Below are 22,930 nucleotides of genomic sequence, written 5' to 3' on the forward strand. Positions count from 1 at the left end.
ACGCAAATAGAAAACCGTCATATATAGTATCCTATGCCCACAGTTGGTCCATAGAGAGGGGGGCAAAAAAACATAAAGCATTAACCAATTTGCTCCAGCAGGAAAAAAAAAACCCTTCCCGATCCCCCAAGAGGCAATCAGACATTCCCTACATCAACTTTCCAAAACAAATACATAAACTCAAAATGAATATAAAATTGACCAGAAGCCATTTACATTTCTTTGTACAGGAGCCACTATATACATATTACACATTTATGCAAAGGGTAAAAAAAAAGGATAACGTGCAGTACATACATATAAATATGTAAAAGTTCCAGGAGATTAATACAACATCAGAAATGTGTAAAAAAAAGTTATTTAAGATCAACAGGCTGCAAAAAAAAAATGGATAGGCATACACAGGTATTTCAAGAGCACCTGAGCCCTGGCTGATCCTGGCTATACTCCGCACATCTGAGCAGTCGATGGAGAGGCCATCTATACTATCTTTAGGGTTTATTGAACATTATACACAATGCTCCAGAAGTATACACCTGTGCTTGACAGTTTTGCCAAGTGCATTGTCAAGCCCTGAACATGTCATGTCCCTCTTTAGATGCTTTCCACTGTGCTCAAGAAAAATGGATCAGGAGAGGTGCACTTTTCACTGCTGCTGATAGAGTTTAATGAACCTTAATGCCAGTGGGTGGAATAGCAGCGGGAGCGTGCCCTTGAATAGTCCACATATAACTACTACACGTCACACATGCTGGTAAGGCATAATCAAGACTGGACACTCGAGGGGCGTGGCCTGGACATGGCTGAGTGAGGATGTGAGATAGCAGAGCTCCCGGCCTGAAACCCTCTTTTACCGGCCAAAACGCCCTAAAAACTCGGCATGCAATCACAGAAGAAAAGCGGACCTAAACCCACTACTCGCGTGACCCGTTCTGGAGCAGCTACGGGGGATCTACATACTTTTTTCCAGCCCAGACCGCAGAAATCAACCGGGGCGGGAGCGGCAGCACCACGAGGCGCACAGGCTGATTCGCCGGAGAACTTGGAGCCGGAGCTCTGGACCTTTCAGCCTGAAGACCCGGAGCAACCCACCGTGTCGCCGACGCCCACGGAAGCCTCCGAACACTACATGGCATCCCCGGCCTACTCTCCGGGAGGCCAGCCGCCGGAACAGGACATACGGACCCTACTACAGGCCTTGCCTACGCGGTCGGACATAGAGGCCCTGATCCTGCGCCTAGAGGAGACACACAGACGTGACTTCCAAGAGGTCCGAGCGGAGGTCTCCACCCTAACAGACAGAGTGTCGACGGGAGAGACATCGCTGGCGGAGCTGGAGCGGAGGGTGTCGGGCCTAGAACAGGCTAGAGACCAGCACCGGGATACGGCGATCGCACTGCAGCTCCACCTGGAGGACGTGGAGGACAGGAGCCGCCGCAATAACGTGAGGATCCGCGGAATACCGGAGGAGGTGGGAGCGGAGGCACTAGATGGAAGACTACAGGGCCTGTTCCGGGAGATCTTGGGAGAACCGGCGGAAGAGGTGGAGATAGACCGGGCGCACAGGGCACTAGGCCCGAGGAACCCGGACCAGGGTAGGCCCCGTGACGTGGTATGTAGACTGCTGCGGTACGCACAGAAGGAACGCATCCTTCGTCTGGCCTGGGAACACGGCGCAATTGAGGTGGAAGGAGCCCAAGTCAAAATATTACCGGACCTGTCCAGGGCGACACTACGACGCAGGGCAATGTTAAAGCCCGTGCTGGAGTTGGCCAAGGAGCACGGACACACTTACAGATGGGGGTATCCCCTTTCAGTGACCTTCCGTAAAGAGGGCCGAGCCTACACCCTGCAGACGCCGACGGACCTGCCCGGTCTATTCCAGTTCCTGGGAACGGAACGAGTACCGGTACCTGACTGGCTCCAAATTCTACCTAGACAGGTCGGAAGATCGGGCCCCTCCAATGCTGGAGCTCCGTACCCACCACGCCAGCAACGACAGGGTAGGGGGAGACGGAGAGCCCCTTCTGGAGGAGGACTACAAGGTTAAACCGTGAGTAGGCCCTGGGCCGCAGCTGATCACCTGAAATGTGCTCAACCCCCCCTGACGTTATGACACTATGCCAAAGTTTGGAGAAGATCCTCCACAGTTGAGTTGGCGACCCTGTCCCTGCTCCTTGTGGGCCCCCCCTGCTCAGGATCTCGCCACGAGTACCAGGAGTAAGTCCAGGGGAGATTACAGGAGCAGACCCATCCCCCTGTTATGGCCCGGCAACACCTTCCCGTCCCCAGGAATATGGGAAGGGAGATGGAAATTGGGTTAAACCACACTGTCCAGACCACCCCAGCGGAACAGGGCCACTGATACGAGAATCGGGACAAGGAACCTTCCAAATCCTTAGCATACACTCTCAGGAAGCCTATTCTGGCTTGTACACTCTGCCGGAAGCTTGCCCATTCTGGAGGAATCGCCGTGCCGCGATGTGCGGATCTTGACTGGGATGGCCCGAGAGGGGTGGGGGTGGGGGATGGATACCTATGTTGCCCCTAATTAGCCAGGAATGCAGGACGTTGTGTCAGGAGCTGGGGATGGTTGGCACCACGGTACACCCCACACCGCCGGGGGGCTCCCCGGTGGCCCTGGGTGAGGTCTGAACTCCCGCCGAGCCCCGGAGGCTGAGAGTCCCCTAGGCGACACCTGGGGGAACCTGTTTGGTGACTTGCTGGGGGACAACACTGAGACGAAGCAACCTAAAGCAGGAAACAGAGACGGAATGTTTAGCTCTGATGGTTGGCCGGGAGGTGGGGGGCTCGAGGGGAGAGGGGGATGGGATATACACACCAAGGTAAATAGGGGGTGGATGGGCGGTGAGACGGCTCTATGATTAATGTGGCCCTGGATGCTGAACTAAATACGGAGGAAGGCTGATGCCTCCAGATATAAAGGAGATAATGCTACTGTTACATGGTTAAATGCATAATAAGTTTATTACAAGATAAAAGTAGTTATGCCTAGATAGACCATTCTCGCAATGTTTCTGCTGACTGACATGTTGAATACGATTGTTTTGCCTTGCATTGTTACCGACTGTTGGCCGGGGGGAGGGAGACGGAGTCCGGGGGCTTGCTCCACTGTGCCTGTCTACCTACCTACCCACTTAGGCCCACACTCGAACTCCAGCCAACGGCTGGCGAGTGTTATAGCCGTTTAGGCTACTTTAGATTCTCTTTTTCCTGCCGCACACTCTTGTGCTGGCCTCCTAACTCAAACCTCTATCTTACACTATTCTTTTTCCTTGCAGACTTTTTTTTCTGCCTACCCCCCCTATTCTTGGACTCAGCTTACCTGTTAAGCACCCGTCCCCCCCCCCCCTCCCCACCCCTACCCTCTTATCACTCCCATAACCCGAGTCGCGAGGATGGACACGCTAACAGTAGTGTCGCTGAATGCCAAGGGGCTAAATATCCCGGAAAAAAGGAGGATGCTCCTACACGACATGCGCCGGATGCGGGCGGATGTGGTCCTACTCCAGGAGACACATTTTAGAGATAACAACCTCCCGGTGTTGAAGAACAGATTTTACCCCACGGTATACCACTCCCAGTACACGGAGGCTAAGTCCAGAGGGGTGTCCGTCCTCATCTCGGCCAGGATCCCGTGGACCCTTGGGGAGGTGAGAAGAGACCAGGACGGCCGCTCGCTGTTCCTGAAGGGACGCATCGGACAGACGCAGGTAACCATTGCAAATCTCTATGCCCCTAATGACCGACAGGACAGATTTCTTGCGAGACAGCTGACACAACTGAAGCACTTTACGAAGGGCCAACTGATAGTAGGAGGAGACTTAAACATTCCCCTAATACCCCAGGAGGACACCTCCACTGGACGATCCACTATCTCGGGGGACCTTCGGAAACGGGTTCACGCGACGCTCCATGGACACCAACTGGTGGATGTTTGGCGCCTATTACACCCGGGCGAGAGGGACTACACCTTCTACTCGACACCACACCAGTCCTATTCGAGAATTGACATGTTCCTGATACCTCACCGGCACCTAGCGGCGGTTAAAAAAGCCCTGATAGGTTCGGTGACCTGGTCAGACCACGCACCAATACTGTTGATGTATGACCTAACAGACAACCTGACTGACCGAAGACAGCCGTGGAGACTTAACGAGAGTCTGCTGCAGGACAAGGACACTATCACAGAGGTAGTGAGAGAGCTGGGCCACTATTTCAACACAAACTCCACCACGGACAGCGACCCAGGGGTGGTGTGGGAGGCCCACAAGGCAGTAGTACGGGGAATACTAATCAAACACGGGTCAAGGCTGAAAAAGCAGAGAACGGAACAACTAGATGCGCTGCTTTTGCGGCTGCAATCCCTTGAGACCCAACACAAACAACAACAGACAGCGCAGGTAACATCTGATTTAAACACCACCCGAGGACAGATTACAGACCTGTTGCGTCATAAGGCTAAGGCGGCGATGCAGGTCTGTAGACGGACAGTATATGAGTCAGGAAACAAATGCGGGAAAATGTTAGCCAGAGCGATACACACGCAGACAGCAGCGTCGTACATCCCGCACATTACAACGAACACAGGTGGCAAAGTGTCAGTCCCTAAACAAATTTCCAACGAATTTAAAGAGTTCTACCGAGACTTGTATAATCTCCCCTCTAACTCCCCAGACCTGGGTGCGGACCGGTCCCTGACTTATGTTTCCGACTCCCAAATGCCGACGCTTACTCCGGAAGTGGTTGACCTACTAGACGAGCCAATCACCATGCTAGAGCTTCAGACAGCCCTGAAGACCGTCAAGCCGGGAAAGGCCCCAGGCCCGGACGGATTCACGACTCCTTATTATAGGACCCTGCTCCCTTCCCTGGGAGACCGACTGCTACACCTGTTTAACACACTGAGTGCAGGAGGGAATTTCCACTTCTCCACCCTGCAAGCGCAGATAGCAGTGATACATAAGGAGGGGAAGGACCCGGGACAATGCGGCAGCTACCGCCCTATATCGCTATTAAATTCGGACATAAAACTATTCACCAAAATTATCGCCACGCGAATTCAGAAACACCTCCCAGACCTGATACACCCAGACCAAGTGGGCTTTGTGCCGACCAGAGAGGCCAGAGATAACACGACCAAAGTCTTAAACTTACTGCACGCCACCAACACCACGAAAACGCCTGCAGTTTTTGTAGGGACAGACGCCGAGAAGGCATTTGACCGCGTGAACTGGCGATTTATGTTTGCGACTCTCAGGCACATAGGACTGGGACGGCAAATGATGAGCTGGATAACAGCGGCGTACACGGGTCCGTCGGCCAGAGTGAGGGCGAATGGTGTGACGTCGGACCCTTTTCCGATCTCAAACGGAACCAGGCAGGGATGCCCGCTCTCGCCCTTGCTCTTTGCCTTGACGCTCGAGCCGTTTTTGAGACGGATCAGATTGAACCCAGACATTACGGGGATAGCCATAGGAGGCCGCCAACATAAAGTATCGGCCTATGCGGACGACATGATGTTCACCCTGACAAACCCAGCGACTTCACTACCGGCCCTCATGAGAGAATTCGACACGTACGGCGAGATATCACACCTGAAAATAAACATGTCTAAGTCCGAAGCGATGGGGGTGAGGATCCCCCGGACACGACTGCAGAACCTCAAACAAAATTTCCATTTAAAATGGACGGATACGGCCCTGACATATCTCGGGACCCGTATTCCACCGAAAGTATCGGATATATTTAAACTCAACTTTCCCCCGCTGCTTCAAACGGTTCAGAAGCAGCTAGATCAGTGGTCTGCGGGACTGCACTCGTGGTTCGGGAGATGCAGTATTCTCAAAATGACAGTGCTACCGAAATTCACATACCTACTACAGGCGCTCCCCATACGCATACCGGCGGCTTACTTTGAGAAAGTCCAATCGATGTTCGGGACATTTATGTGGGCGGGCAAACATCCTAGGCTCAGCAGATCGATACTTTACCTACCCAAAAATAACGGTGGCCTCGCGGCGCCTAGCGTGCGGATGTACTACTACGCGGCGCAGCTGAACCGACTAGTGGACTGGTGCCGTCACACACAGACCAAACTGTGGCCACATTTGGAACAGGCGCAGTGCGACGTACTGTTACGGTCCGCCCCTTGGTGCCAAACTATAAAATCAAGAGACGTAGACAATCACCCGTTGATTAGCAACACCATTACGGTCTGTGCGAGGCTATTTACGCGGTATCACCTAGCATCGGCTACCTCGCCCCTACGCCCGATCTTGGGTAACCCATCTTTCACGCCGGGCCTTACAGATGGCAAATTTCGCGCTCTCCGAGACTCGGGTCTCTACCAGGCCTCACACTTTAGCGACGCTGGCCGTTGGAGGACGACGGCAGAACTCATGGATCCGTCGGGCTCTTACCGGCTGGATTTTCTGAGAGCAGGGCAGCTGAGCCATTTTCTGCGCACGCTGGCCCCGCCCCATGGGACTGGACACGCCCTTACGGCCTTGGAGGAGGTGTGCGGTGAGTCGGAACCGCTCCCACATGCCCTGTCACTAATGCACGAAATTTTGATCACACCGCCGGCAGAACACCGGATTCCGAGCCTAGGTAAGTGGGAGAGGGATCTAGACTGCCAATTTACGCCCACTCAGGTCAGTCACATACTTAGATTTACACACAAATCATCGATCTGTACAAAGATACAGGAAACAAATTTTAAGATACTGACGAGATGGTACCGAACACCGGACCTGCTACATAGACTGTTCCCATCATTACCAGACCTCTGCTGGAGATGTCAGACAGGTGAGGGCACAATGCTCCATGTCTTCTGGTCTTGTCCACGACTGCAGACGTACTGGGGGGAAATTCGGCGGATAACGCAGATGTTTTCGGACCGTACAGTCCCAAATGACCCAGCATACTTTCTCCTCCACGTAAACGAAACTCCGACGCGAATATACAAGAAGTCAGTTGTCAGACACCTCCTAGACGCGGCAAAAGCATGTATACCGCTATGCTGGCGGTCTCCAAACCCACCGACAGTGGCCATGTGGCTGCGGAAAGTGGACGACATTAATACAATGGAGGATCTGACACTGACGAAACAAGACAGGACCGAACGATACACCCAGACATGGAGGCTGTGGAACGCTTTTAGATACTCGGAGGAAGGACAAGCTCTTAGAGTGGAGTCCGAGCTGGTGACGGAAAGTGTACGCTGCTCACTTGACCGGGAGACTAACGGACAGGCGGAACTCCTGGATGGGACCACTGAGACCCGATGACCCCCGGAACGGGTGAACTCCGTACTCGCGACTCTCCCCCCCCCTCTTTTTTATTTTTATTCTTCCCCCCCTTACTCCCCCCACCCCATCCTTATCCTACTTCTCTTTTATCCCACTACCCCCCTCCCACACAACCTCTCTCAATCCCTCTTTAGTCGCCAATATGGCGGCACTTACTCTCTATTTAACGCTCTTTTCTCTACTGACTAACGCTTAGAAAACGGAAAAAGGGGGAACTGAGCCCACTGTTCCTTACATACGGTCGACTCCTTACCAGACTTGACCCCTTGAAAGAGGGCGAGTGAGGCACATACTCCAGAGGCCGCAGGGGTGATACGGGGGTTTGGAATTTATATGGCGTGGCCTACACCTCTTTTGGTACCAGATAATGCCCCCGATATACCGTCCTCCTATGTACGTATATATGTAACCCTTGTCCTTTATATTGAAGATGCAATTACTGTAATGTATGTGTTGTGGTTCATGTGGACCAGTTTCCTGCTACGTATAAATAAAAAATTAAAAAAAAAAAAAAAAAAGACTGGACACTCTATGTCTTGCTTAATTAGATGTCTTGTCAAATGCCAAAAATGTATATTTCAGTTTAAACAAGTAGCAACAAAAGAAACAACATAAAAAAAAACATGTTTCTTTACCAACAGCAAAAGGTTGCTTCAAAAAATAAACAATGAATTGCTTAACAAGCTAATTTATTGATCTATCTGTCATATAAATTGGAATTAAACTATCCTGTTTGAAATAAAGTTGTATATTTCTTTATGGCAAAACTCTATTTTTTACCTTATAGATGTGTAGAATGGCACCTCACAGGGGAAGTAATCATTTACTTGACAGGCCTCCCCTTTTATCTCTATTAGCATTAAGCAGCCAGTCCTAAATGTGTCTCTCGATGTATGGACGTCCAACTGCTACAGAAAAACTGGCAATAAGTCTTTGATTGCTTCATCTTCACCAGCATAAACTCTTAATATAGCTATTTAGTAAATGTCACCGGAACACAACTCCTCTTTATTAACAGCAAGCCTGTTTCTTTATTAAAAGCATCTCTTACTGATTATTTTGCCAAGTATCCAGCGCACACAACACTGCCTATGCTCATTGGTATGGGCAACAAATGGCTACTGCATTTTACTGCTTGGCATCTGAGGAACTTATGCCTTGTACACACGATAGGAATTTCTGATGAAAACAGTCTATTGGAATTTTTTCATCAGAAATTTCTATGTGGGACCATAGGGTTTTTTTCTAAAATAGAACATGTTTTAAATTTTGCTGATGGAATAAAATCCTATGGAACTCCGTCGGAGAAAATTCCTACGCATGCTCAGAGTCAAGTCGACGCATGCTCGGAAGCATTGAACTTAATTTTTCTCGGCTCGTCGTAGTGTTTTAAGTCACCGTGTTTTGTACAGTCGGAATTTTGTCTGACAGTGTGTATGCAAGACTGATGGAAGACAGCTTGATTGGAATTCTGACGAAAAATTCCATCAGATTTTAGTCCATCAGAAATTCCTATCGTGTGTACAAGGCATTGGACAACTTCTCAAAAAAAAAAAACACACACTCTCCAACAGCAAATGTTGATATGTTATCTGGGTGTATGTTTTTAAATTACCTACGGTCTTCAAACAACAAGTAAACAAGTTAAAGCAGAACTTTACACACATATGAACTTGATAAAAAAATAATGTTCTTCAGCAAGAAACATACATTAATTATTAAAGGAGTTGTAAAGGTTAATTTTATATTTTCTAAATAGGTTCCTTTAAGCTAGCTTTTCCTTCCATTTCCCTTCTAAACATTTTTTTTCTTTGTCTGAATTTCTCACTTCCTATTTCTCCTCAGTAAACTTCACACCATCATCCGAGCGGTGGTTCGTCAGCCAGAACAACTAACTGAACAGCTTACTGTGGAGGAACAGGAAGTGAGAAATTCAGACAAAGAAAACAAAGAAAAAAAATTTAGAAGGGAAAGGGAAGGAAAAGTGAGGCCCCATGCACACGAGACGCTGCTAAACTCGAGTTCAGAGGCATTTGGGCATTTTTTTCAACTGCCCCTGAACACATTTAATGTTATCCTATGTGTCCATGCACACGATCACGTTTTTTGGCGTTTCAAAGCAGTTGGGTTTAGGGCCGTTTTTCCAAACCCAAAATTTTGGGTTCAGAAGCTTTTTAGCTTTTGCGGTTTAGACGCAAATCGCGGCAAAACGCCGCTAAACACGGGAAAACGTGGCACAAATAGTTTGATTCTGAGCTTGGGGAGGGTCTACAGTGTTTTGGAGATAAACGCTGACAGCCGCAAATCGCGGTAAAACGCCGCAAATCGCGGCAAAACGCTGCGCAATTCGCGGAAAAAACGGGCGTTTTAAATACCGGTTTTTGCCTTTGAAAAGCTGAGATTAGAGGCGTTTGTAATAGCGTCTCGTGTGCATGGGGCCTAAGTGAACAAACAACACTAGCTTAAAGTGGAGGTTCCCCCTAAAAAAAATTCTAACAATACATTGAGAAGACTGATTACACTGCGGGTATGCTATTTTTTTTTTCCGTACATACCTCGTTATCGCCGTTTCATCCCTCGGCTTCCGGGTATGATTCTTTCGGGGTCTGGGCGTTCCTAGTTGATTGACGTTCCTCCGACCGACGCATACTTGACGTCGCGACTTTCCGAAAGAAGCCGAACGTCGCTGCACAGGCGCCATATAGAGCCGACTCTATACGGCGCCTGCGCAATGACGTTCGGCTTCTGTCGGAAAGTCATGACGCGCAGTATGCGCCGGTCGGAGGAACGTCATTCAACTAGGAATGCCCAGTCCAGCAAGAATCATACCCGGAAGCTGAGGGATGAAACGGCGATAACGAGGTATGTACGGAAAAAAAAACAGCATACCCGCAGTGTAATCAGTCTTCTCAATGTATTATTAGAATTTTTTTTTAGGGGGAACCTCCACTTTAAAATAACCTATTTAGAAAATAAAAAGTGAACCTTTACAACCCCTTTAAGTTAACAAAATCAGTGTGTGCTATAAAATGCCTCCAGCATTGCTCCCGTTTCTTTTTGCTGGAGGCTGCCATTTTGCTGAAGCCCAAAGCCCCTGAGCAGCAAAAAATCATAAAGTGAAACTAAACCAATCGATTTAACAGTTTCCAAAAAGTTACATTCCTTGAATGCTGGGATTACTAACTCACATTTCCTTCTACCCAAACTGTCAAACCATCAAATGACTGGTGTCATAACTGATCACATGTGCAGCACCATGGCACTTGCAGATCAAACAGAAGCATCTTGCCTTTAATGTACAAGAGGATTTATTTCTGCTTTAAGACTGTCAGCAGATCGGCCTCTATAAATTCAGCAGTCCCTAAAAGTGCCTAAAAATGGAGAGCAACTGAGCAGGGGCAGAGTAGGTTGAGACAGTGTATTACTTGATTTTGAACAGTATAAGAACTTATTTTTTATGTTTTACATAGCTATACCTGCAAAAAGAGCCTGCCTGAGATGATCTAACAGGACTTCCTTTTCTCAGAAAAGTTCCACTTTAAATTAGCTGACCCTGTTCTTTTCAGGCTCTGTGTTTTATTTTCCATACATTTTGATGCCTATTTGGTGGGGCTTCTTCACTTTTAGCCTCCGCTCATTGTGGTCATAGAACCTGTTGTACTGCAGACTGATTGTTGCACCAAGTAAGCTTTTAAACCTTGCCATTCATACCACATTTTATAGTAATTCCTGAATGCTCACAAGCTACAACTAAACAAATGTAAAAACTGGCTTACTTTGCAGAAGCTTAGAGCCATGAAGCAACAGCCGTTGGGGGGCAGAGCTAGGGGGCAGAGTCGGAGGGCGCTCCCCTCTCCACTATATAGATTCAGGAAGTGAACTGCTAGCCAGAGGGACGTCCTGCAGAGTTGCGGACACCACAGAGCTGCCAAAAGCCCCTCCACTGTATAGCTAGCTGTCAGCCAGAGATACAGAGGGGGAAGGTATAGGGGGAGATGCCGGGTCTTGGGGCCCCCCACACTGATGGAATGCCAGGGCCTGGTCACAAATGTGACTGCTGTGACCCTGGTAATTCAGCCACAGTATATATACACAAACATGCTTTTCCTTGTATTTCTATTTTAAACTGAATAGGTTGTTTTAAAAAGGTAAGGGTTCAAATTGATTGTTAAAGTAGTAATGATGCGCTGAGAGAGAAGATCACCGCTCAAGGTAGGTCTATTGTAGGGTCGTTTCAAAAATATAGGACTCCAAGGGTGCAGGCAATGCACTAAGGCAAATATTGGTAAAAAGATGAGGGATGGACAGCCGCACTCCAAACCAAACAGGTTGTCTTTATTCAAATCAACAGCAAGAACACAGCAGATCACAGCAATAGGAACAGGAGAATACCGACGTTTCGCACTGGCTTTAGTGCTTATTCATGGCATGAATAAGCACTGAAGCCAGTGCAAAACGTCGGTATTCTCCTGTTCCTATTGCTGTGATCTGCTGTGTTCTTGCTGTTGATTTGAATAAAGACAACCTGTTTGGTTTGGAGTGCGGCTGTCCATCCCTCATCTTTTTACCAATAGTAATGATGCGCTGGTGCACAACAAAATCACAATGCTATATAATCAAATAAATTGTGATGAATCCAGTAATACAGTGCCTTGAAAAAGTATTCATACACCTTTACATTTTCCACATTTTGTCATGTTACAACCAAAAGCATAAATGTATTTTATCGGGATTTTATGTGATAGAACACAAAGTGGCACATAATTGTAAAGTGGAAGAAAAATGATAAATGGTTTTCAACATAAAAAAAAAAAAAGTGAAAAGTGTGGCGTGCATTTGTATTCAGCCCCCTTTACTCAGATACCCCTAATTAAAATCTGGTTGAACCAATTGCATTCAGAATTCACCTAATTAGTAAATAGAGTCTACCTGTGTATAATTTAATCACTTCAGCCCTGGAAGATTTTACCCCATTTCTGACCAGAGCACTTTTTACAATTTGGCACTGCGTCGTTTTAACTGACAATTGCGTGGTCATGCAATGCTTTACCCAAATTTTAATCCTTGTTTTCCCACAAATAGAGCTTTTTTGTTGGTGGTGGTTGATTACCACTGCAGTTTTTATTTGTTGCGTTATAAACAAAAAAAGAGTGACAATTTAAAAAATATATATATTTTTTATTTTTTGCTATGATAAAGAGCCCCACATTTTTTTTTACATTTATTTCTTCATCAGTTTAGGCTAATATATATTCTTCTACATAATTTTGGTAAAAAAAGTTAATAAATAATATTGATTTGTTTGCGCAAAAGTTATAGCGTCTACAAATTATGGTAAGATTTATGGCATTTTTATTATTTATTTTTTACTAGCAACGGTGGTGATCTGCGATTTTTAGCGGTACTGTGACATTGCGGCGGACAGATCGGACACTTTTGACAAATTTTTGGGACCATTGACATTTATACAGCGATCAGTGCTATAAAAATGCACTGATTACTGTATACATGTCACTGGCAGGGAAGGGGCTAACACTAGGGGGCAATCAAGGTTAAATGTGTGTTCCCTAACTGTGTTCTAACTGTATGGGGATAGGACTGACTGGGGGAGGAGACATATCATTGTTCCTACTTAGTAGGAACAAACAATATGTTTCCTCTCCCCTGACAGAACAGGGATTTGTGTGTTTACACACACAAATCCCTGCACTGGCTCTGGTGCCCGCAATAAAGGGCTTTGCCAAACAGAGCCATTCTGCCGACGTATGTCGGCGTGAGCCGGTCAGCAAGCAGTTAATCTCCATATAAATGCAGTTGTTCTTTGAAGTCCTAACAGTCACACACCATTTCCTTCATACATTCCAATGCAGAAAACAGCTGTTTTTGATGTTTTATTAGTGGTGTATAACTTGGAATGGGCAGGGAATTATGGGATGCCCAACTTGAAAAATTTCCAGAACTATGTACACAGGGGACAACTTATTTCCTTTTTTACAAAAAGTCCTCTTCTTCCTTCCTCCTGCACAATCTTGTTTTCCAGTGCATAGCACCTGCTGCTCACTCCTTTGGGAACTAGCAGGATGTTACTAGCTCAGCAAAGGCTCATTACAGGCAAGAACCCTTGACAAAGTAGTGCAATGTGAGTGAACAGCATGACATTCCAATTTCTGCTTCCCTGTGGCCACTGATCACAGCTTCACTTGATCACAGAAAATGCCTGGCTGATATTCCTCTCAGGCCCCCTGACCAACTTTCCGCTAATTCTGCTAATTTTAAAGGTTAATATGCAAGTTATTGTCATAAAAAGTGTTTGGGGACCTGGGTCCTGCCCCAGGGGACATGTATCAATGCAAAAAAAGTTTTAAAAACTGAAATTTTTCCGGGAGCAGTGATTTTAATAATGCTTAAAGTGAAACAATAAAAGTGAAATATTCCTTTAAATTTCGTACCTGGGGGTGTCTATAGTATGACTGTAAAGTAGTGCACGTTTCCCGTGTTTATAACAATCTCTGCACAAAATGACATTTCTAAAGAAAAAAAAGTCATTTAAAACTACTCACAGCTTTTGTCGGGTCCCGGCAATACAGATAAAAGTAATTGAAAAAAAAACGGCATGGGTTCCTCCTTAGTCCATTACCAGGCCCTTTGGGTCAGGTATGAATATTAAGGGGAACCCCGAAACAAAAAAAATGCGTGGGGGTCCCCCCCAAAATCCATATCAGGCCCTTCAGGTCTGGTATGGATATTAAGGGAAAACCTGTTCCATTTTTTTTTAAATGGCGTAAGGGTCCCCCTCAAAATCCATACCAGACCCTTCAGGTCTGACAGCTCTTTTATGCTGAGGGCGGGGCCACCCGTCACGTGTGCAAGGGGAAACGCCGTGGTTACCCAGTGACTTGTACGGGTGACCCCACCCTCCTCTGATGCAACGGGAAACCTGCTTAATTGAACAAGTCAAAATTAGAAGCTGATTGGCTATCATGCAAAGCTGCACCAGATTTTGTACTCTCCATTTTTAGTAGATTAACCCCTATTAGTATATTCATACATGTGTCTATTTGTGCAGGTTACCTTTAGTTGCTCATAATACCATACCTCCCAATTTTTTTGAGATGGGAATGAGGGACACCTTTTAGCTAAAAGTAAGTAGGCATAGGAAACACACCCTGCAACACTCCCTTAAAAGTATAGTTATACAAAAAATGTATTTACAAATGCAGCAATTTAGAATTTGGATAAAAGGTTTAGCCCTGTGAAACATTTTTTGAAAGATAAATAGTTAATTTTATATACAACCCAAAATGAGGGATACACGAGAAGGAAAGAGGAACAGAGGGACATTCTAAATCAAGGACAGTTGAGACCTATGTAATACATATAATTCAGCTGTTGGGATATTGTGGACAAGCCATGTAAATAGATAATTCTTGAATCAAAAACATGAATTATATAACAATTTATACAGGAAAATATAGCATACACCAAGTTGATTTTATTGTTTAGCATATTCTATCTGGCTGTACATCAGTGCCCTTGTAAAACTGCGTTGTGCATAGCCAGAACAAAGTATTTTTCTAATAATAATAAAGTGCGATAAAACCTACGGGTCTGCTTCAAGGACTTGCTTGGAAAGGAGACAGTTGTGCATAGGAGTGAATGGACGGCTGATTGATCTCTTCTGTTTTTTCTGCTGCTCTTCAAGTTCTGTTAGAAAGAACCTGGAGGGAGAAATAAATTCATCCAAGTTACTAAAAACACATGACTTGTAAATAAAGCACTAACATGCTCCATGGTGCTGAATGCCAAGCAATGAAGAACAAATTGCATTACAATATATTATAACCGCGCCGCATGAATTCTGCATCAGGTGTCATAAGCTTTGGAAATATTACTTTAATGTCATTGCTTTAAGCAAATAATTCAAACCAAAAGCCCATTTACACAAATACCCCTAAGAAAAGACTGTAACATGAAGATATCAGCAAAAAGAAAAAAAGACATAGTACATTCATAGAGTAAGCTATTCCCCACAGCAACAGTGCAGCAAACTTCCTAACAGCTTGTCTCCCCATCTGTCTACACAGCCCAGTGCATAAAGGTGATAAAAGCAGCAAAATACAACCTGCTAAATTAGGAGCATTAGCAGTGAGTGAACTTGGAGAGGTATGGGGATTCAGCTGAAATTCACACATTGCCCATAAATAAAATACTCTGGAGACTTAATATAGGAATTCCTGTTTTTTTACCCCTCCTGTATATCTTGGCACATTAGCTCAGAGTATTTTCTGATTTGATGCAGTACAGAGGACAGGGTGCATCTCTGTATTGAAAATCAGGGTTATATTAAACATAAGGCACATGTGGGCCAGTGTCTAGAGAATCAAAGCAAGCGCCAAACCTCAAATCTACAAAATGTACTCTGGGATTTTATGTAAATGTGCATGTCTAAAAGATAGCTTCTTAGTTTATGTATGTTAACCCTAACAATGAACAATAAGTTCATTGCTGTTGGTATTTGATTCCTTTTGCTCTGTTAAATACACCAATGAAAGCCTTTCGTTATATCTGCTTTATAAGGGCAAAAACACTGTTAATCTTGCCAGAAATACAGAGGTGCCCTGTGTTCTCTGCACATCTCCTGCATTATCCCAAAGGAACTATTTAGCCCTGTCAGTTTTTATCTGAGGACTACAATACAATTAGTAGAGATGGGCTTGAGCGTGATTGGGATCTTGCCAGGTACCCGACACTGCATACCGCAAATCACAGGCATTGAGACATTTCCTGATCTGTGCAGCTGTGGACCAGGAAATGTCTCACTGCCTGTGATTAGCGGTATGCAGTGTCCGCTTTCTGGTGGGATCGGGCAGGTGGCATCCCAAACACGCCCAAGCCCATTCCTAATAATAAAGTTACTATGCTTTTCAGATGAAGACAGTGTGGTTAAGTAGTTTAGCAAAAGAAAACTAGGCACTCGTTCCACAAAAAATCATTTGTGCCAGCAGAGCTGTGACAGGGTCATCAGTGCTCAGAGAGAAGATGCCAAACTGTGAACCCTCCGACTGGGTATGCACTATCCAAAAGAAAAGGGTAATGGTAGAAGAGAGGGCAGGGGAACAAATTAGCTAGATACGCCCATTCACGAACAAACGTGCACCCGGCGTGTCAAGATACGTTGTTTACGTAAGACATACGCCGGCGTAAAGTTACCCCTCATAAAGCAGGGGTAAGTCATGTTAGGTATGGACGTCGGAAACGTACGAACAGTGTTGTATTTTACATTGTTTGCGTAAGTCGTCCGTGAATGGGGCTGGACGTAAGTTACGTTCATGTCGAAAGCATTGACTATTTGCGACGTAAATTTGAGCATGCGCACTGGGATACGTTCACGGACGGTGCATGCGCCGTTCGTTAAAAGCGTCAATCACGTAGGGTCACTACTCATTAGCATAAAACACGCCCACACCAGCCTACTTTGAATTACGCGGGCTTACGCCGGCACAGTTACACTACGCCACCGTAACTTTGGGCGCAAGTTCTTTGTGTATACGGGACCTGCCTCACTAAGTTACGGCGGCGTAGTGTATCTGAGATACACTACGCCTGCCTATAGATAGGCGCATCTACGAGAATCTGGGCCAGTGTCTCCTCCATATTGCTGTAGCCCAGCATGACAATATGCACAAAATACCTGTCACGAGCTGAGGCATCATTATTGCTTTGCAGTTTTTATTAAATGCCTCTTTCCTTAACTTTTTGTGCTTCTTTTCACTTCTCTTGTCTGGTTACTCCTAAACAGCTGAAAGCAAATCCAGCACTATTAGCAAAACGAGGGGGATTGGAGTTTTAGAATCTGAAAGGAAGTATTACAAGACACAGGTAATACACAGTCATCTTTGTTTTTACATCAAGCTCCTTGTGTCTAGACTAGCCGTATAATTACATGGAAAATACATAGGCTAGATACATAGCATGTTCTCTTTCCTGGCTCACCTCATGTCAGCAACAGTGGGTCAACGCCACCCCCTTGACCCCCGAGGACCACCTTCTACCTCAGAATAAAAGACAGAGACCCCTACCCTCATGTGTTCTTTTTTCTGGTCCTGATCCAGGAGACCTATCTCTTACCTCAGATGAATGAAGGAATAGATGGTCTCAGATTTCCTCCCTACCAAGATTCCTGTCGGGGTTCAGCCTCTCCCTGACTTGGAAGTTCTGTATGTTGGCTGTAAATCTGCCTTATCTTAGAAACCCCTTAGTGCCAGGGTGTGGGTAAAATGGCCAAAAGAGCCATATATTTCATGTAGCTGTCGGCACAGTGTTTCTTCCCTTCCTCCTCCTCGGCATGCTCAGGAGGCACTGACGTCTGCAAAAAGGTTGGGGAGGCAACGATCAGTTTTTAAAAGAGTGCTACTTTCTTTCACTGTTCTAATATTTTGGTATTGCTTGTTTCAGGAATTCTAGTCCCAAACACAAGCATGCAAATAAATCAAAGTCCCTCCATCATTCCTCCTCTCTGGATTACAGAAGAAACCACTCTTACAGTTCCCATTCTGGCCATGAGGCAGGCCGATCCCCAGTTACTCAGCACAGGCCATTATATATGAAGCTGTTTTCTCCAGGTCCAGGTCCAAGTGGGATGGGCTGTCCAGCTCAGGGTCTTTGTTGGGCGTGCTTTTTACCCGGAAAAAAAGAATTTGTGCTGAATGCTTGAAGGAGATTTCTATTGATAGAGAGTTAAATCCTATATCCAGCAGGCTGTTACAGAATCCATGCAGCAAAAATCTTTTACACATCAGAAAGTTTACTCTTCATAGGTTGGTGGAATCACCTTATATTCGACCAATTGGTTCTTTCTCCCTTTGAGTATCCAAGTATATCTCTTGTGGTGGACTTCAAGGGAGAATTTTTCCCGTGACATGCCTCTCAGCCCGGGAGATTGGATTATTATGACTACAGATTCCAGTCTCCGGGGCAGGAGGGCTCACTGTCAGGGACAAAGAGTTTAAGATCTCATGCCATTTACCTGGAGCTGAAAGCAGCGCACCTTGCCTTGTTAGATTTCCAAGATTTTATTGAAGGTCGTCGAGTGAAGATTCTTATGGACAAACCGGCAGCAGTATCTTATGTCCAGAGACAAAGGGACACCAGAAGCTTGGTTCTTCTTTAGTTGAGACTTCACTTGACAGCCTGGATATTGAATCATCCCAGTTGAGTAGTAGAGACGTATATGGAAGAGATTTGTGTAATTTGCCGACAACAGGATCTCTCACCTTTTTCTTCTGGGCTGCCTGACGTACTAAGTTTTCTGCAATTAGCACTGGACAAGGGCCTAGCGTACAACTCCTTATAAGTTCAAATATCAGCACTGTCATCTCTCACGGGGACAAGGCGGGCTGAGGATGCCATGGTGAAGCGCTTTATGCAGGCAGCATTGCACATTCGGCCTTCAAGGAAGAGTATCTTTCCATCTTAGGACTTGGCCTTGGTGCTCACAGGGTATTAATGTAGGATCCATATGTGCCAATTGAAAGCTGTTCAATATGGTATCTCACCTTGAAGGTGATTTTCTTATTAGCCATCACGTCTGCAAGGAGGGTCTCAGAATTAGCAGCACTATCCTGCAAGGAACCCTAATGTCTAATTCTTCCAGATCAAGTAGTGCCAAGACCTGCTACCCACTTCATTCCAAAGTCACATCAAGCTTTCATGACAACTGGGAAGTTGTTCTTCCAGTTTTCCTACCTGAACCCTCTTCTTCAAGTCAGGAAGATTTCAATTCTTTGGATATGATGAAACTAATTTCAGCTTACATCATCAAAACAGAAAGTTTAGGGAAAACTGACAGCCTCTTTGTTCTCCCAGCAGGCCCAAAGAAAGGCTTCTTCCAGGACAAGTTCTACTTGGATTCTGGAAGTTTTAAAGGTGGCTTATACCAAGCAAGGCTTACCTTCACCGGAAGTGCAGGCTCATTCTACCAGAGGGGTTGCGGCATCATGGGCAGCTCCTGCAAAGGTTTCTGCATTTGATATCTGCAAGGCAGCCAGCAGGAGTACTGAGTCCACCTTTGTACGTCACAACAACCCGGATGTAGCCCTTAGCTAGTTTATCTCTTTTCGGTTCCGCTGTTGTATCTGCAGCCTTAAACAGTAATTAAGATTCTTTTGGCAAGCAAAAGGGTGTTAAGTTGTCTCTTGTTTTTTCTTTTCCTGCCCTGGATTGGTTAGTAAGTCCCACTGTTGCTGACATGAGGTGAGCCAGGATAACGGAAAATTGTTACCTGATACTTACCGTAATTTTCCTTTCCTGGCTTATCCTCATATCAGCAAACTTTTTCACTCTCTTTTTCCTGTCGCAGTCTAGTTATGGAACACCTGAGGGTTGGGGGGTGTCTGTCTTTTATTCTGAGGTAGAAGGTGGTCCTCAGGGGTCAAGGGGGCTGAGTTGACCCACTGTTGCAGACATGAGGATAAGATAGGAAAGGAAAATTATGGTAAGTATTGGGTGACAATTTTCTGTGATGTAGACCATGTGCCACCCTCCCTTCAATCGCACATCCATGAAAAGTTCCTGTATAATAAATATTGCTCTGTATAATAAATATATTAAAAAAGTATGCCTTTTCATCCTTTTCTGCATAAGGAACACACTAATAAAGAAAAATAAATTGAATGATGAATTTAAAGGATAACTAAAGAAATGTTTTTTTTTTTTAAAATAACAAACATGTTATACTTACCTCCACTGTGCAGCTTGTTTTGCACAGAGTGGCCCCGAACCTGGTCTTTTGGGGTCCCACAGCGACTGTCTCGGCTCCCCCCGCAAGGACTCAACACCTTCATGCGAGCAAGCTCGCATGGTGTTGAGTTATTGCGGGCGCGTTCCCGTGATACAGCGGCAGCCATAGCCATGTATCACTCGGTCCGCCCCCCGGCGTGCCGCATCATTGGGTGTGATTGACAGCAACGCCAGCCAATGGCTGCGCTGCTTTCAATCCCTCCACTGTAGCCAATCAACAGCCAGGCTCAACAGCGAAGAGGATTTCGGGGGCGAGCGTGGGACTTTCGTGGGGTCAGGTACGTATAACGGGGGGCTGGGGGGCCGGTATTGTCAGATGTTTTTTCACCTTAATGCATAGAATGCATTAAGGTGAAAAAAACTTTACCTTTACAACCCCTTTTAAGGATTCAATCATTTTAAATGTAATTGTAGTAAAGAATAAAAAATAAAAAGCCTGGTCATATTGCATTGAGTATCTCTAATAAATCCTAATCTCCCATGTGACTTTCATGACCCATGAAATTGAGAGAGTGGGTAAACTCATCGGTACCTCTTCAAAGCTGGAATATACTTTTTTTAAAGGTCTTAGAAAAATACTTGAAGAAAAATAACCTTGTTTTATGAGTTGTACCGATGTCTTGTTCATCTGCAGAACTGTCCCCATCAGAGTCTCTGAATGGCCTTGGTTCAGTCTTGTTCCTCTCATGCAGCTGTCGCTGATTCTCTTGTACTTGTATTTTTCTGGCCTCCTCTTCTTGATGTAGCATGTGAAAGTATTGTCGGCCTTGCTTTACACTGGTAATCAATCCTCTGCCAATCAAAACACAATGCACAATCATGATTATATTTTTGAGAAGGGTAATAATGGTAATTAACATAATAAAAACTTTAGACCCCCTTCACTTTTTCAAGTTTGTTATGTTGCAGCCTGATACTACAGTTGTTTAAATTCATTGTTTTCCTCATTAATCTACACTCAGTACCCCATAATGACAAAGTGAAAACTGAATTTTAGAAATGTCTGTGAATTTACTAAAAATATATATTTTTTTAATATAACATGTACTTAAGTATTTAGACCGTTTTCTCAGTATTTTGCCAAAGCACCTTTGGCAGCAATGACAGCTTCCAGTCTTTTTGGGTATGACAAGACAAATTTTTTACACCTGGATTGAGGCATTTTCTGCCATTCTTCTTTGCAAATACTCTCTTGCTCAGTCAGGTTGGATGGGGACTATCGGTGGACAGTAATTTTCAGGTCTCTCCAGACATGTTTAATAGGGTTCAAGTCAGGGCTCTGAATGAGCTACTCTAGTACATTCATAGAGTTGTCCCTAAGGTACTCCTGTGTTGTCTTGGCTGTGTGCTTAGGATCGTTGTCATGTTGGAAAGTAAACCTTCAGCCCAGTCTAAGGTCCTCCTGAGCACTTTTCATTGAGGATTAGGGATGAGCCGAACATACCCGCGTTCGGTTCGCACCAGAACTTTTGAACGGACCGAACGTTCGCGCGAACATTTAGAACCCCATTGAAGTCTATGGGACTAGAACGTTCGAATTCAAAAGTGCTCATTTTAAAGCCCAATATGCAAGTTATTGTTGGAAAACGTCTTTGAGAACCCGGGTCTTGCCCCAGGGAACATGTATCAATGGAAAAAAAAAGTTTTAAAAACTGTAGTTTTTTCTGGAGCAGCAATTTTAATGATGCTTAAAGTGAAAAAAAAAAAAATTCCTTTAAATATCGTACCTGCTGGGTGTCTATAGTAGTGGCACGTGTTTAGAAATGTCCCTGCACAACATGAGATTACCTTTAAGAAAAAATAAATGTAATACTGCTTGTGGCTTTAATGTAATGTTTGGTCCCTGCAATATGGATAAAAATCATTTAAAAAAATAGCATGAGTTTCCCCGTCACCACTCCCCCCAGGTCATTACAAGATCCTGACCTCCCTGGGGCCCTAAGCAAAATGACCTGGCACATTAAAAATGAGAAGCGGAGGGCGCTGACGAAAGTGACTTGTCACATTAAAGAAAGTTGAGAAGCAGGGGGAGGGGGTGTTCTACTGTCGGAAATGACTCAGCCAGCGAGTTTAGAAGCGGGGTGAGAGGGCGAAAATGACTTCTCACCAGGCGGGGCCTCTAGTAATTTGGGGGGCCCTTCACAGCTTTGCGGGGCCCTAAGCGGCTTGCATAGTGAGCATAGGCTCAGGAAGGATCGGCTCTGACAAGACCCTTTGGCCCTATATACTTTGAACAGCAGTATACAGGCGGTGCAAAACAAGACAAGGACTGTAGGTTTGTTAAGTAGAATCTGAACCATGTCAGACTTTGCTGCTGCATATTGCACAATTTCCTAAAGAGACCCTCAACAAACTACATGACACTTGTGCCTGATGAGGCCACTGATGTTCCAGTGGTGGTGGCCTGTGAGACTGTCCATGCAGGCTTGGCCCCCCAATGCGCACGTGCTGTGTGGCAACAATATGTCGATTATTTTAGGGTGGGGGGGCCATTACAATGGCAGATCTTGGCTCAATAAAAAACATTTTTGGGAAAGAAAAATTCTAGAAAAAGGGGGGTTGCCATCCGGGGCCCCCTTTGAACAAATTCTGTGAAGAACTCCTGTTCTCTGAAGGCCTCCATTATTTCTGCAAGTCAAAATTAAGCAAACAAAGCTAATGTCAGTCAAGCCTTAGCTTTCTCCCCATATCTAACCCACAAACTCATCCACTGATCATAAAGTCCAAAATCAAGTTTCGTATCGTCGTACTGCATGATCGTTTTTCCGACGTTTTCTACCGACTGTGAACGACATTCT

The 22,930-nt window shown here is 45.5% G+C and overlaps 1 protein-coding gene across 2 annotated transcripts in view; it reads right to left on the bottom strand.

Annotated features, from left to right (window-relative positions):
* Nucleotides 1-22,930, bottom strand: part of CCDC60 (coiled-coil domain containing 60) — a 342,947-nt gene that overhangs the window by 101,164 nt on the left and 218,853 nt on the right. For both annotated transcript variants that reach the window (XM_040345544.1, XM_040345552.1), the window contains exons 5-6: nt 20,727-20,924; nt 14,939-15,052 (exon numbers count right to left, since the gene is read on the bottom strand). In XM_040345544.1, coding sequence (XP_040201478.1) covers nt 14,939-15,052; nt 20,727-20,924 — 312 coding nt within the window. The remainder of the gene's footprint in view (nt 1-14,938; nt 15,053-20,726; nt 20,925-22,930) is intronic.

This window comes from Rana temporaria, chromosome 1 (assembly GCF_905171775.1).
Source record: "Rana temporaria chromosome 1, aRanTem1.1, whole genome shotgun sequence".
NCBI lineage: Eukaryota > Metazoa > Chordata > Amphibia > Anura > Ranidae > Rana > Rana temporaria.